Source organism: Ranitomeya imitator, chromosome 4 (assembly GCF_032444005.1).
Source record: "Ranitomeya imitator isolate aRanImi1 chromosome 4, aRanImi1.pri, whole genome shotgun sequence".
Lineage (NCBI taxonomy): Eukaryota > Metazoa > Chordata > Amphibia > Anura > Dendrobatidae > Ranitomeya > Ranitomeya imitator.
In genome coordinates this window covers 521249115-521262414 of record NC_091285.1, presented here as the reverse complement: position 1 = coordinate 521262414, position 13300 = coordinate 521249115, and the positions used below count along the sequence as shown (strand labels likewise).

Sequence of the window (13300 nt, the reverse complement as noted above, 5' to 3'; positions counted from 1 at the left end):
TAGGAGTTTTTTTTACCTCATGGTTTTACCTCATGATTTGTTGTCATGAGTATTATTTTGTGTGGTTAACTCTAACAGAGCACTATTTCTGGTGTTTCGGCTGCTTACAACCGGGAACAGTTATGGCTGGCTAACGAAAGCCTCATCACCAAACTGCAAGCTCGCTGTCGAGGCTACCTGATGCGCAAGAAATTTAACTCTAGAATGACGTTTTTAAAAGAACAGGCTCCCGCAGTGACCTGCATTCAGGTTGGTTCCATAGTATATTTAATATATGTCGGTCCTAAATAACATGAAGTGTCTGGTAATAGTATGTTACCACAGGTAATGGTTTAGTCTTTATTCACCCTTGAGCGGGTTTCCTGTTATTTTCAAAATCTTTATGGGGCTCAGAAACATAAAGCAATCCCTTGTTCACAACTGAAAGGAATTTGACGCCGTCGTCTAAGGCCGCATGTAAAAGTAACCTGTCATCCGCTTCATACTGCTTGAACCACAGGCGTCATGAATCAAAATCTGGCTGTGTTGTTGCAGCCATGTACGTTTTACTCTGAAATGCTGCAACATTTAAGAGAAAATCTTTTTAAAAAGAGAGAGCGATCCGTAGCTGGATTTCGTCTTTTGACGGACAGCGACAGATCCTGCATCCATAGGCTTCCATTATAGCCAACGACGGACAGCGCCGGATCTGTCGCTGGCCGATTTTTCGACGTACGCAAAAAACTTTTACTTTATCCGTTGTCTCCGGGCGACGGACACAGAATTTAGACGGATCCGTCAAACGACGGATGAAACGAAAGGCCATCCGTCACAATCCGTCGCTAATCCAAGTCTATGAGAAAAAAACAGGTCCAGCAGCAACATTTGCTGGATCCGTTTTTTTCACAAAACGATGGATTTTGACAGAAGCAAAAAGACTGAAGTGTTCAAAAGGCCTTAGGCTACTTTCACACTAGCGTCGGAATCTCCCCGTCGCAATGCGTCGGGCAGAGATTCCGACGCTAGCGTTTAACGCACTGCACAACGGAGGCAGCGGATGCATTTCTCCGGCGCATCCGCTGCCCCATTGTGAGGTGCGGGGAGGTGGGGGCGGAGTTCCGGCCGTGCATGCACGGTCGGAAAATGCGGTCCGTCAGGAGCAAAAAACGTTACATGTAGCGTTTTTTGCTCCCGACGGTCTGCCAAAGCACGACGCATCCGTCGCACGACGGATGCGACGTGTGGCAATCCGTCGCAATGCGTCGTCAATACAAGTCTATGGGGGAAAAAACGCATCCTGCAAGCACTTTTGCAGGATGCGTTTTTTCTGCAAAACGACGCATTGTGACGAATTGCAGATAACGCTAGTGTGAAAGTAGCCTTAGACTTCTGTTCTGCAATCTAAACATTCCCAGATCGTCTTACTGTTCCTTGTAGGACATAATTTGCAGTTCGCTTTCCATCCTGGTAGCTCTTCTCTGAACTTGCTCCAGTTTTTCAATGTCTTTTTTTTAAAATGTGCTGCCCAGAACAGGACACAGTATTCCAGATGAGGCCTGATAAGGAGAAGCTGCCGGGACCTACAATGGTCTTGTCATCCTATACACATAGTCCTGGCCATCTTTTCTCTGTACTTACCTTAAACACAGCAGCATTTCAGAATAAACATACCTGGCTGCAAAAAAATGGCCATGCTCCGATTCATGATACCTGTGGATTGGGTAGCATCAATCAGATGACAGGTTCCCTTTCTTATGTGTAATGAATACTGTTACTCCAGGAAATCATTGATTATACTATATATACATTATACTGTGGCAGGCTTTATCTATACACCACAAACATATTAGAAGTAGTGCATAGAAATTAAAAAAAAAAAAAATGCATTTGTTGGTGTCATTGTAAATTGTGTTCACGTCCCTCTATGTTGTCCAGAATTTGAGGTTGGTAGCTGCATATGTATACAGTAAAAAAATCTGAAATGACAATGATAACCGTTGACCCCTATCTTTTTCTTGATAGGCCCACTACAGAGGTCAGAAGCAGCGGAAAGCATTCAGGGACCGTATGCGGTATCTGAACGATCACAGTGATGAAGTAGTGAAGGTACTGCGCTGCTAGTTGATTAGTCGGAATAATGGTGAATAAATGATAGAGTGACTTCGGACATTGTTATATGTCATAAAGACTAATTCATCATTATATATTATTCTAGATTCAGTCATACGCTCGAATGTATCAAGCCAGGAAACGCTATAGAGACAGACTGAAGTACTTCCATGACCACGTGAGTACATTGACCTACATGTCCTGACTATAGCGCATGCTTTTACTGGGATCGCAACTAATACCTCTGTATTTCTTGTCCTCAGATTAATGATATAGTAAAAATCCAAGCTTTTATCCGTGCCAACAAAGCCCGAGATGACTACAAGACTTTGAGTAGGTTCAGTTTTCTAACCTGTGAATGACTCTTCCGTGAGCTAAGACACAATATTGCCTTTCTGAGTTATCAGGTCATAAACCCTTTTATTTATGTTGACCATACACCTAACTAAAGGTCTAGAAGTATTCTAGGAAGGTTCGGGCTTTTAAGTACTGTAAGAAAATAGGAATAGTAATTTCAGCTTAAAATGTTTGTTCTTGTGAGGATGACTGATGTCTTTTTTGCTCTCGGAGACTTTATTTTTTTGATCTCTAATGACATCAGAGATCCTTATGAAAATGAAGTGTGCATGGAGATAAGGTATTATAACCACTGGAAATTTTTGGGCACATATATACTAAAAATCCATGGACTGTTGCAATCCACCAAAGCAAGTGCCACTGCTCTTCAGCGATAGTCCACTCTGATGGACACTTGGCTGAGCATGCATGAGTATGGAGCTGCCATATGAATGGGCAGCCATAGGGTTACAGTCTCCTAAAAATGCCTTCTTGGATTGACGTTAATGTGTTAATATTAGAAATGATATACTTTTGTCTTTCTTGCTTGCAGTTAATGCAGAAGATCCACCAATGGCCGTGGTGCGCAAGTTTGTTCATCTTTTGGACCAGAGCGATCAGGATTTCCAGGAAGAGTTGGAAGTTATGAAACTGAGAGAAGAAGTAGTGACTCTTCTCAGATCAAACCAGCAGCTGGAGAATGATCTCAATCTTATGGATATCAAGATTGGACTTCTTGTTAAAAACAAAATTACACTGCAGGTATGTTACTGCAGTCAGAACATCTGCCCGGGCTTCTCGATAGCATTACTTACAGCTCTCAGTAATGCATGATAGAAATCCATTTCTGTAAAGGGTCTCGTGAGATTACATATACAAGCATTCAATACAAATGATTCTGATGGCCCTGACATATAGAAACATGCAGCTAAAGTCATGTAGAACTCAAGCCATATAGTGACTATAATGCCACGGTCAGTAATTGGTCAGTATTTTACCTCAGTATTTGTAAGCCAAAACCAGGAGTGGAACAATCAGGAAAAGTCTAATAGAAACACATCACCACTTCTGTATTTATCACCCACTCCTGGTTTTGGCTTACAGATACTGATGTAAAATACTGAACGTGGCTTTAGAAACAGACAAAGCTCAGCAACATTATGGGAAATGTACGAACAGCCGTGAGCTCCATGAGCCGGTCATTCACATCGGTAGACTTTAAAGAAAGAAGTAAGTCACTCTTCCCTTTTTATGCTTTTTCTCCATCACTAGTGAAGGAGACCTAGACTTTTACCAATATTGAGACACATGAGAACCCAAGATGAAGCTTTACTCATTCTTTTCTTCATTCCAGGATGTTGTGTCCCACAGTAAAAAGTTAACAAAGAAAAATAAGGAGCAGCTCTCTGATATGATGATGCTGAATAAGCAGAAGGGAGGACTGAAGGCTCTGAGCAAGGAGAAAAGGGAAAAGCTGGAGGCCTACCAGCACCTCTTTTACTTACTACAGGTATGTGAATAGGTTGACACATTTGTACTATGGTTCTAGGGGACAAGATAATGATTGACTGGGAGCATTATGTATCTTAAAGTTAATATTCATTTGGTGTTTAAGAGCTTCATTTAAAGAGTTTGCACCAATAAATCAAGTTATCACCAGTTTGGGTTCCCTCTATTAGGGCTTTGCAGTTCCCTGTCTGAATGGAGTGATGATCCCATACCACTCCATTCATTGTCCAGCCTATAGGACTGCCAGAGATAGCCGAGGCCATAGGTTGTTGCATTCACAGCACAGCTCTGTTCTTGGGATCGGTGGGGTCCCAGCAGTGAGACCCACATCGATCAGCAGGTGATAAACTATCCTATTGCTAGGTGATAACTTGCTATTATGGTGCACATCATTGCATGGTTCTTTAGATTGCTCCAGCATTTAATCTACACATGGACATCCAATTGCTTATGTTAAAGAGGTTGCATGGGCTAAATTAAACTTTGCCCAGGGGGCAGGAAATATAAAAATAAACGTGGTCACATACTCGCCTACAGGCACCCACCTGGATCCAGCACAGGCTGCTCAGAGACAGGAAGCAATGATGACACTGTTACACCAGTCACCGGATGCTGCCACCTGTGATTGGCTGCAGTGGTCGGGTGACTTTGAGGTGCGTGTCATTATAAAACATCTGAAGATGCACTCCTTAAAGTGATAAAGGAATGGTATTCTCACTGCTTCCTATCTCTGGATCCAGTTGGGTGCTGTTAGGGGAGTATTACTCAATTTGGTAATTTTTTTTTTTTACATGTGCTGTCCTCTGGGTAAAGTTTTACTGCACCTGGACAACCCCTTGTCTGACGTCAATACATCTTCGTGTTCTACAATACTTTTATCCAATTCATGAATGCAAAGTCTAACTGATAGGAAAATATACAGAGAATAATGCAAAACACTAAATTACAAATTAGAATATGTCAGCACTTATAGGGGTCAATCTGTACGATCCCCTGTAATAAAGCCAGTGAACGCTAAGCTGAGCCGTATTTCCCTACTTACTGATAGCCTAGATTGGTACACGGCAGCTTGTGAAATCGCAGTGTCGCATCTAATGATTTCCTATGTGACCTCCTGCGACTGTAACCGAGTCACAAATGTTCCCGAGTGAGTTCCTGTCGCTCGTGAATGCCATGCTACAACTGACTGCCTGTCATTGTTTCCTGCAGACTAATCCAACGTATCTGGCGAAGCTCATTTTCCAAATGCCCCAGAATAAATCCACTAAATTCATGGACTCTGTCATTTTCACTCTTTATAACTATGCGTCCAATCAAAGAGAAGAATATCTGCTGCTGCGTCTCTTCAAAACCGCTCTTCAAGAGGAGATAAAGTGAGTGCATTACCAAAGGGCTACGCGATTACCGAGCCTTCTGTCCCATGTCCACACATCACAGCATTGTAATGGATTTTCTCTATGGACTCCTAAATACAAATCCTCTTCGAGGCCCAGTGTTGTGCAGTACATGCAGACGTACAAGTTACAGAAAGGATCTGCAGTCTATGAACGCACTCAAATGCTTTTTGGGCCAATTTTGGATGAACCTCAATTTGATGTGATAAATGGGTTGTCAAGAATTAGGAAAACATAGCTCCTTTTTTTCCTAAATCAGTGCCTCATAGGTCTGTATATTGCAGCGCGGCCTCATTTTTTGCTTTTCATTAGAGCTAAGCTACAAATACCAGGCACATGTCATGGTCAAGTGTGGTGCTACTTGTGGAAGAGAGGAGCCATGGTTTTTTAAGCCTGGATAACGTCATTATGTATTTATATGTTACCTAGACGACCCCTTGTTAAATGCTGTAGCCACCCGAGTAAAATAAAAAAATTAAAAACACTCGTCTCCCACACTGGTGCCTTTACAGGGATGTCGGTGCTGAGTCTCCTAGTAAATGTGTGACACTGTCATGCCACGTGACTGCTCCAGCCAAGGCATGGTCGCTGATGGGGCTTCACTCACACTTCCATCCAATGTCCTCGTTTCATCCATGGTAAGGACCTGCACTCACATAACATGGCAATGTCACGCCAGAGCAGGGAGAGCGGATGCCGACCTCCCTGGAACTGCAGAATAAAGTGAAGACAGGAGGAGACCTAAGCATCTAGCCTGCTTGTTCACTGCTTCTTACAGCAATCCTTCTTCTATGCTGCAGAGTAAGGACAAACTGAGAAGGACCATACAAAATGTCTCCTCTTTATAATGTATGTGCTGAGAGTTGGCGCTGTTTGAAGTTGAAGCGCATAGCCATGATGACGGATCCATATAAAATAAGTTAGTCATTTTTTCAGCTTGGAATCCTAAAATATTTGACTCTCTCGTCACAGATCCAAGGTGGACATGATTCAGGAAATAGTCACTGGGAACCCGACTGTTATAAAGATGGTGGTGAGCTTTAATCGTGGCGCTCGTGGTCAGAATGCTTTGAGGCAGATCCTGTCGCCAGTAGTGAAAGAGATCATGGATGACAAGTCCCTCAACATCAAAACTGACCCAGTAGATATTTACAAGTCCTGGGTAAACCAGATGGAGTCTCAGACTGGAGAAGCTAGGTGAGACGCTCTCCACTGCCACTAAGGCTTATCATATTTTCCCAGTTTGTAGTTGTCGCGGTCATAATAATTTTTGTTACTGTATTTTTCAACAGCAAACTGCCTTATGATGTGACTCCGGAGCAAGCGATGGCACACGAGGAGGTGAGAAACAAACTGGATGCCTCCATCAAGAACATGAGGACGGTCACAGACAAGTTCCTCTCAGCGATCATCAGTTCAGTGGATAAGATCCCGTAAGTCTTCCTGTGTCTACTGTAATTTATGCCATTATTTATTACAATTTATATAAAGTGTATATTATGCTAGTCATGCGCTTCTGCACGTCTTCTCAATGTGGAGATCAGGCACTGGCAGACTCCACTGGGGGCTTTTTATTTCCATTGAGAACAAATGATTGTTGAAATCCAATGCCAAACCAGTTTTTTTTCAAAGAGAGCGGCCACTGGTCCATAATATTTGGGCATGTCTGAGTCTCGTCCCTAGGATTTGTGGTGAGACTCCCAGCAATCAGCAAGTTATCACCTATCTGGTGATACCTTGCTAAGGTGGTAATTGCCCATTAATGCCAATTACTCTTTCTAGCAGCGCTCATTTCCATAGTAGAATTCAGTAAAGGTACCTTCACACTAAACGGCGCTGCAGCGATCCAGACAACGATCCGGATCGCTGCAGCGTCGCTGTTTGGTCGCTGGAGAGCTGTCACACAGACCGCTCTCTCCAGCGACCAACGATGCCGGTAACCAGGGTAAACATCGGGTTACTAAGTGCAGGGCCGCGCTTAGTAACCCGATGTTTACCCTGGTTTCCATCCTAAAAGTAAAAAAAACAAACACTTCATACTTACCTTCAGCTGTCTGTCCCCGCTCTGCTTTCCGGCCGCTGTGCTCACAGTGAGTACAGAGAAGCAGAGCGCCGGGGACAGACAGCTGAAGGTAAGTATGAAGTGTTTGTTTTTTTTACTTTTAGGATGGTAACCAAGGTAAACATCGGGTTACTAAGCGCGGCCCTGCGCTTAGTAACCCGATGTTTACCCTGGTTACCAGCGAAGACATCGCTGAATCGGCGTCACACACGCCGATTCAGCGATGTCAGCGGGAGAGCCAGCGACCAAATAAAGTTCTGGCCTTCTAGCCCCGACCAACAACATCACAGCAGGGGCCTGATCGCTGCTGCGTGTCAAACTGAACGATATCGCTAGCCAGGACGCTGCAACGTCACGGATCGCTAGCAATATCGTTTAGTGTGAAGGTACCTTATGACTATAATCTATTTATGCAAATTGTCTCTTCAGAGAGGAAGAGAACTACAACTCTAGTGCCACCTATTGGAAGTAGCAATCCTACAAGTCAATGTCGACCCTTTAACGAGCCTTGTCACATGACTCAGGATAATAGCCAAACCAGAATCTCAATTTGCAGACACTGTGTTTTGGGGTACTGCCCCTCATCAGTGCAAAGTGTGAGATCTGGTCTGGCTGTGTGAGAGGCGTCCGACCGATATCCAAGAAGTATTGTATCTCCTTGCGGAGATTGACATGCTAAGCATGCCGAGATGAGGAGCCTTAAAGCCGCAATGCTCCTCTGGGAAATGTGCTAATTATGCAAATTGTCTCCGCATATTTCCCAGAGGAGCATTGCAGCTTTAAGTCTCCTCATCTCGGCATGCTTAGCATGTCAATCTCCGCAAGGAGAAACAATTCTTCTTGACTATAATCTATGACTTGCTAAGAAAATGCTGTCCTATTTTATACACTTATCTATTCGGGATGAAGCTTGTGTGACAGGTCTAACCTGCCCCCTATATAATACAAAGGAAACCCAGGTGTAATATTAGAGAGCTGCTAATGATTGAGGAGCTTGTGTTCTACAACTCGACATCCGTTTGCATCTTCCTAATAGCAGAGGTCTCAGTAGTAAGTGAGGACTTTATTCTTTCCTTTTACTGAACACCATCTCACAGTTGTATTGATGTGCAGTAGAGTTCTCCATGCCCATGATCACAAGTGGCATTTATGTTACATATTTGTCTTTTTTTACCTTTGCCAAATGTTCTGTGTAACTCATGGATGTTTCCTCTACTGTTCCAGGTACGCCATGCGTTACATTGCAAAGGTCCTGAAACATACCCTTCATGAGAAGTTCCCTGACGCTGGAGAAGATGAATTGCTTAAGGTCAGTTTCTATAATGTTTGGAGCAGATAAGCGGGACACACACATCAGGCCCTGGGTACACAGTAACTTTTTGTAGCCCTGCTAAAGTTTCAGAAACGTCTTTGCATATTCTGTCAAGCATCGAAGGTTATTTAATTTTGTAAATCACTTTATTAAAGGGAATCTGTCACTAGATTTTTTCTACCTGATCTGAAAGTAGCATGATGTAGAGACACAGGCCCGAATTTCAGTGATATGTCACTTACTGGGCTGCTTGCTACAGTTTTACTAAAATCATTGTTTTATCAGTAGGGGATAATCACTAACGTGTATTCCTCCACATTCATGAGCTCTGTGTAACTCCGCCCAGCCTGATTGGCATCTTTGTGCCTATGCACAGTGCACACACAAAACTGCCAATCAGTGGTGTGGGCTGGGCTATACAGAGCTCAGCATTTAGAGACCTGCTAGATCTGCAACAGAGAAAACACTGATTTCACAAAAACTGCAGCAACCAGTAAAGTAAGTGATATATCAGTGGAATCAGGGTCTCTGCATGAATGTTGATGGTCATCTCCTGCCCTTTGTTCCTGAGAGAGATAAGTGGCTGCCAGGTCACAGTCTTTTTTTAAATTTTTGCTGTTGAAAAAAATCTGAAGGTTCGATGTAGAGAGGCCATAAAGTGTAGGGCCATAAATGAATATGATTGTATAGAGTGCAGTTACTTGGGTGGAAAATGAAAAAGTAACAGCTTACCTTAAAATTAGAGCTGAGATCCTGAAAAGCCTCTGCTGACGTCACGTCTACAGAGCGGTGCCTTCTTTTCCGCTCCGCTCTATAGACAGGGTGGGACTTCTGAGGTCAGTCTGATTGACAGCCGGATCCCAGCTGCCTAACTGGGGGAGACGACTGTCAATCAGTCTGACCTCGGAAGTCCCGCCCAGTCGCATCAGCAGAGGTAGCCGAATACCCGCCAGGAGCGGTCTGTACCAGGAAAGAACAGCGCTGTGCACAACAAGTAGGTAAGTTGCAATTACCTGCCTGTTAGTGCTTAGATACATTTTTTTTTTTTGAAAAGTCACGGATATACCCTTTAATGAAAATACGTACAGATGACGTCAAACTAAAGTAAAATGAATTGTCCGTATATACAGTATGTAGATATGTTTCGGTGTGTAGAATACCTGCACAGTGCTTGCTGCCTCTGGCTTCATTAGTTTAGAGTGTCCCCTATGCAAAACTGTTTAGTCTAGTGACATGGCGCCCTCTGCTGTGCACTCTTAGAACAACAGCATCACTGGTTTCGATTTTTCCTATGCTTTATTTCCAATGTTCTTTCTTTCTGCCGACAACCACTGCACTTTATCTGAAGTCTTTTCTCTTTCCTGTTCTTCTAGCTTTCTGCTTCTTTGCACTGAGGCCTCGATAATGCACTAGCTCTGACCAAGGTGATTATTTTGTTTCACAAGTTCAGTGATAGATCAGCTTGATGGAATAATTTACCGAAAATGTATTAATGTAAAACTTTACATGCCCCTATAGAGGTTACAGTCTAATTTCTCATCAAGGGTGGTGTCCAACAGTAGTTAGTTCTGACTCTACCTTTCATTATATTCCGAAAACAAGCAATTAGCACATTTTGGATTCGTCTGTCATTTGCTAATTGCAATTTGTTGCTATTTTTTTTTTAACTTTTTACTATTATTTTAACAGAAAAATGTGATTTTTCTCCTTAATACTGCCTCTGCTTCTATGTAATAGATCGTGGGAAATCTGCTGTACTATCGCTACATGAACCCAGCTATTGTGGCTCCAGATGCCTTTGATATCATTGACCTTTCTGCTGGAGGTCAGCTAACCACAGATCAGCGCCGGAACCTTGGATCCATTGCCAAGATGCTCCAACATGCTGCCTCCAACAAGATGTTCCTTGGGGACAATGCCCACCTGAGCATGATCAATGAGTACCTCGCTCAGTCCTACCAGAAATTTAGGTAGTTACAAATCTTAAAATAATCCTTTATACGGAAAAGAAAAGATATGATGCGTGATTCTCCTGTGGACTCATAGTATAGATGTCGACTATGTACGGGATGGGGCAGCAAATTTTATATAAGTGACCATTAAAGGGTTGTCCAGGCTTGGGATGAAAGTGTGCAGTCACTTTTTCAGGTTTCTCCGCACACTGTCAGGATTCTTTGGTGTTGCAGGTCACATGACCGCAAGCATGTGATCTGCAAACTTGTGGTTACGTGCCATCTAGACTTGCGCACTGAGAGACAGGTGAGCAGGTCTAGTCGGAATGTGACCGGAAGTATGCTAATCACATACTGGCATCACAGGGGAATCCTTACAGCATACATTGCACACGCTGTCAGGATTCAGAAGTCTGCAGTCACATATTGCAGCTGGCTGTTTCAGTTCGGTCCCAAGGATTGAGACTACCTAAGGGCTAAAAACATTGCCCCATGGGCTGCACTGTGTGGCCACCTTCCCTGGTCCAGATTTCACCACTGTCTGTATCCTAAGGCTGATTTCTCATTGTCCACAGACGCTTCTTCCAGGCTGCTTGTGAAGTTCCAGAGCCACAGGATAAATTTAATGTGGATGAATATTCCGATCTGATCACCCTCACCAAACCGGTCATCTATATTTCTATAGGAGAAATCGTTAATACTCACACTGTAAGTACGTCAGCCCTGTCGGCTGTAGGTAGGGCTCAGGCTAGGTTGACAACATTGCCATATGTCATCCTATCTGCCATTAGCGCATCTTTATCGCACCTGGCAGGGTTAATGGGTCCAGTCCTGTAGGTGCAGTGAAGTGTTCATCCAGGCGGCAGCGTCACTAGTGTAACACTAGACAAACGGCATAGTAGGTATCCCTAATTAGACGCCTATAAGAATACCGCACCATACAGCAGCCTACATGTAATGAAGGTCCATACAGTGGATAATACATATGGTATTGCCGAGAGCATAACCAAGGCCAAGATTTTGAGATGTTGAAGCACATTCTTAAGCAATAAGGCACAGAAAAACAGAAAACCTATGTTTAAGTGATTGTCCAAACAATGTAAAAAAATTGTATAAGTGCCCAAGTTTGCCCAAGTTCAGAAGGTATGCACACAGAAAGGGATCACCTTAAAATAGTTTTTATTAATGATATAACAAGCCAAAAACACTAATTAAAAATCTTTAAAAGGCACAAAAAATGGCCATAATAAAAGAGAAATGTCCTAGCCTGACTGGGACGTAGGCCCACCCCATCCGTCTGTCCCCGGAGCCGCAGTCAGTCCTATACATACACTTTACACACTGTCCCAATCAAACATATGATGGGTATTGGATGTGCATTATTATATGGATCCAGTAGATCCCTCTATACATAGATAATATAAAGAATGGTTAATATACCACAAATAACAGTAAAGGCAATCTGAAGAATTGTAAAGTTTTTGTCTTCTGTGCATATAGAGTGCAAAGTGATAAAATAGCAGCAAAACACTAGAACAAGATCCTTTCAGAAATATTATGGTAAGGACAATGAAGAATATTAGAAAGCTTACTAAAAGGTTTCACGTCTATTCATGTAACAGATCTTAAAAAATAGAAATATTAAGGAACACTGTGTAAATAGTGTGCAAACCCAGCATCTATGCATCCTACACGATATAGATGGATATACATCCGTGTGTGTCTGTGTATGTTACACTGAACATATGTTCTTCTATGCTATGACTGATCCCACAGCACAGTGGGTAACCATGGTCTTTCCATTGCAGCTGCTTCTGGACCACCAGGACGCCATAGCCCCGGAGCACAACGATCCCATCCATGAGCTGTTAGATGATCTTGGAGAGGTTCCTACTCTTGAGTCTCTTATAGGTGAGCGATTGCGGCTCATGTGAAGAATGAATGAGACAATAAGATTTGTTTGGTGACAACATCATTAAAAAGCAAGTTTGAGACGTTAACCCTTGTTCACTACCAGCTTGCTAAAAAGGGTTATATATATCATTTAGAAAACCCTTTTTCTAAAAAATGCCCTCCTGGTAATCACGTAGTCACTGCAGGTCAACCTTTCTGGCACCTCTAGTAATCGATCGCCTAATATTATAATTTATGTGACCGATGCCATGTCAGCAGCCCCTTTCAGCCCCCAATGTGAAAAATGCCATGTCAGCAGCCCCCAATGTGACAGATGCCATGTCAGCAGCCCCCTTCAGCCCCCAATGTGTCAGGTGCCATGTCAGCAGCCCCCAATGTGACAGATGCCATGTCACTAGCCCCTTTCAGCCCCCAATGTGAAAAATGCCATGTCAGCAGCCCCCAATGTGACAGATGCCATGTCAGCAGTCCCCTTCAGCCCCCAATGCGTCAGGTGCCATGTCAGCAGCCCCCAATGTGACAGATGCCATGTCACTAGCCCCTTTCAGTCCCCAATGTGTCAGATGCCATGTCAGCAGCCCCTTTCAGCCCCCAATGTGACAGATGCCATGTCACTAGCCCCTTTCAGCCCCCAATGTGACAGATGCCATGTCAGCAGCCCCTTTCAGCCCCCAATGTGTCAGATTCCATGTCAGCAGCCCCCTTCAGCCCCCAATGTGACAGATGCCATGTC

The 13300-nt window shown here is 43.4% G+C and overlaps 1 protein-coding gene across 1 annotated transcript in view; it reads left to right on the top strand.

The window, feature by feature from the left end:
• Positions 1 to 13300, top strand: part of IQGAP1 (IQ motif containing GTPase activating protein 1) — a 188812-nt gene that overhangs the window by 160042 nt on the left and 15470 nt on the right. Inside the window, exons 19-31 of the mRNA XM_069766114.1 lie at positions 79 to 249; positions 2002 to 2085; positions 2195 to 2266; positions 2352 to 2421; positions 2978 to 3186; positions 3779 to 3934; positions 5143 to 5306; positions 6300 to 6524; positions 6620 to 6760; positions 8614 to 8698; positions 10439 to 10671; positions 11229 to 11361; positions 12462 to 12564. Of these exons, the coding sequence (XP_069622215.1) occupies positions 79 to 249; positions 2002 to 2085; positions 2195 to 2266; positions 2352 to 2421; positions 2978 to 3186; positions 3779 to 3934; positions 5143 to 5306; positions 6300 to 6524; positions 6620 to 6760; positions 8614 to 8698; positions 10439 to 10671; positions 11229 to 11361; positions 12462 to 12564 (1846 nt within the window). The remainder of the gene's footprint in view (positions 1 to 78; positions 250 to 2001; positions 2086 to 2194; positions 2267 to 2351; positions 2422 to 2977; positions 3187 to 3778; positions 3935 to 5142; positions 5307 to 6299; positions 6525 to 6619; positions 6761 to 8613; positions 8699 to 10438; positions 10672 to 11228; positions 11362 to 12461; positions 12565 to 13300) is intronic.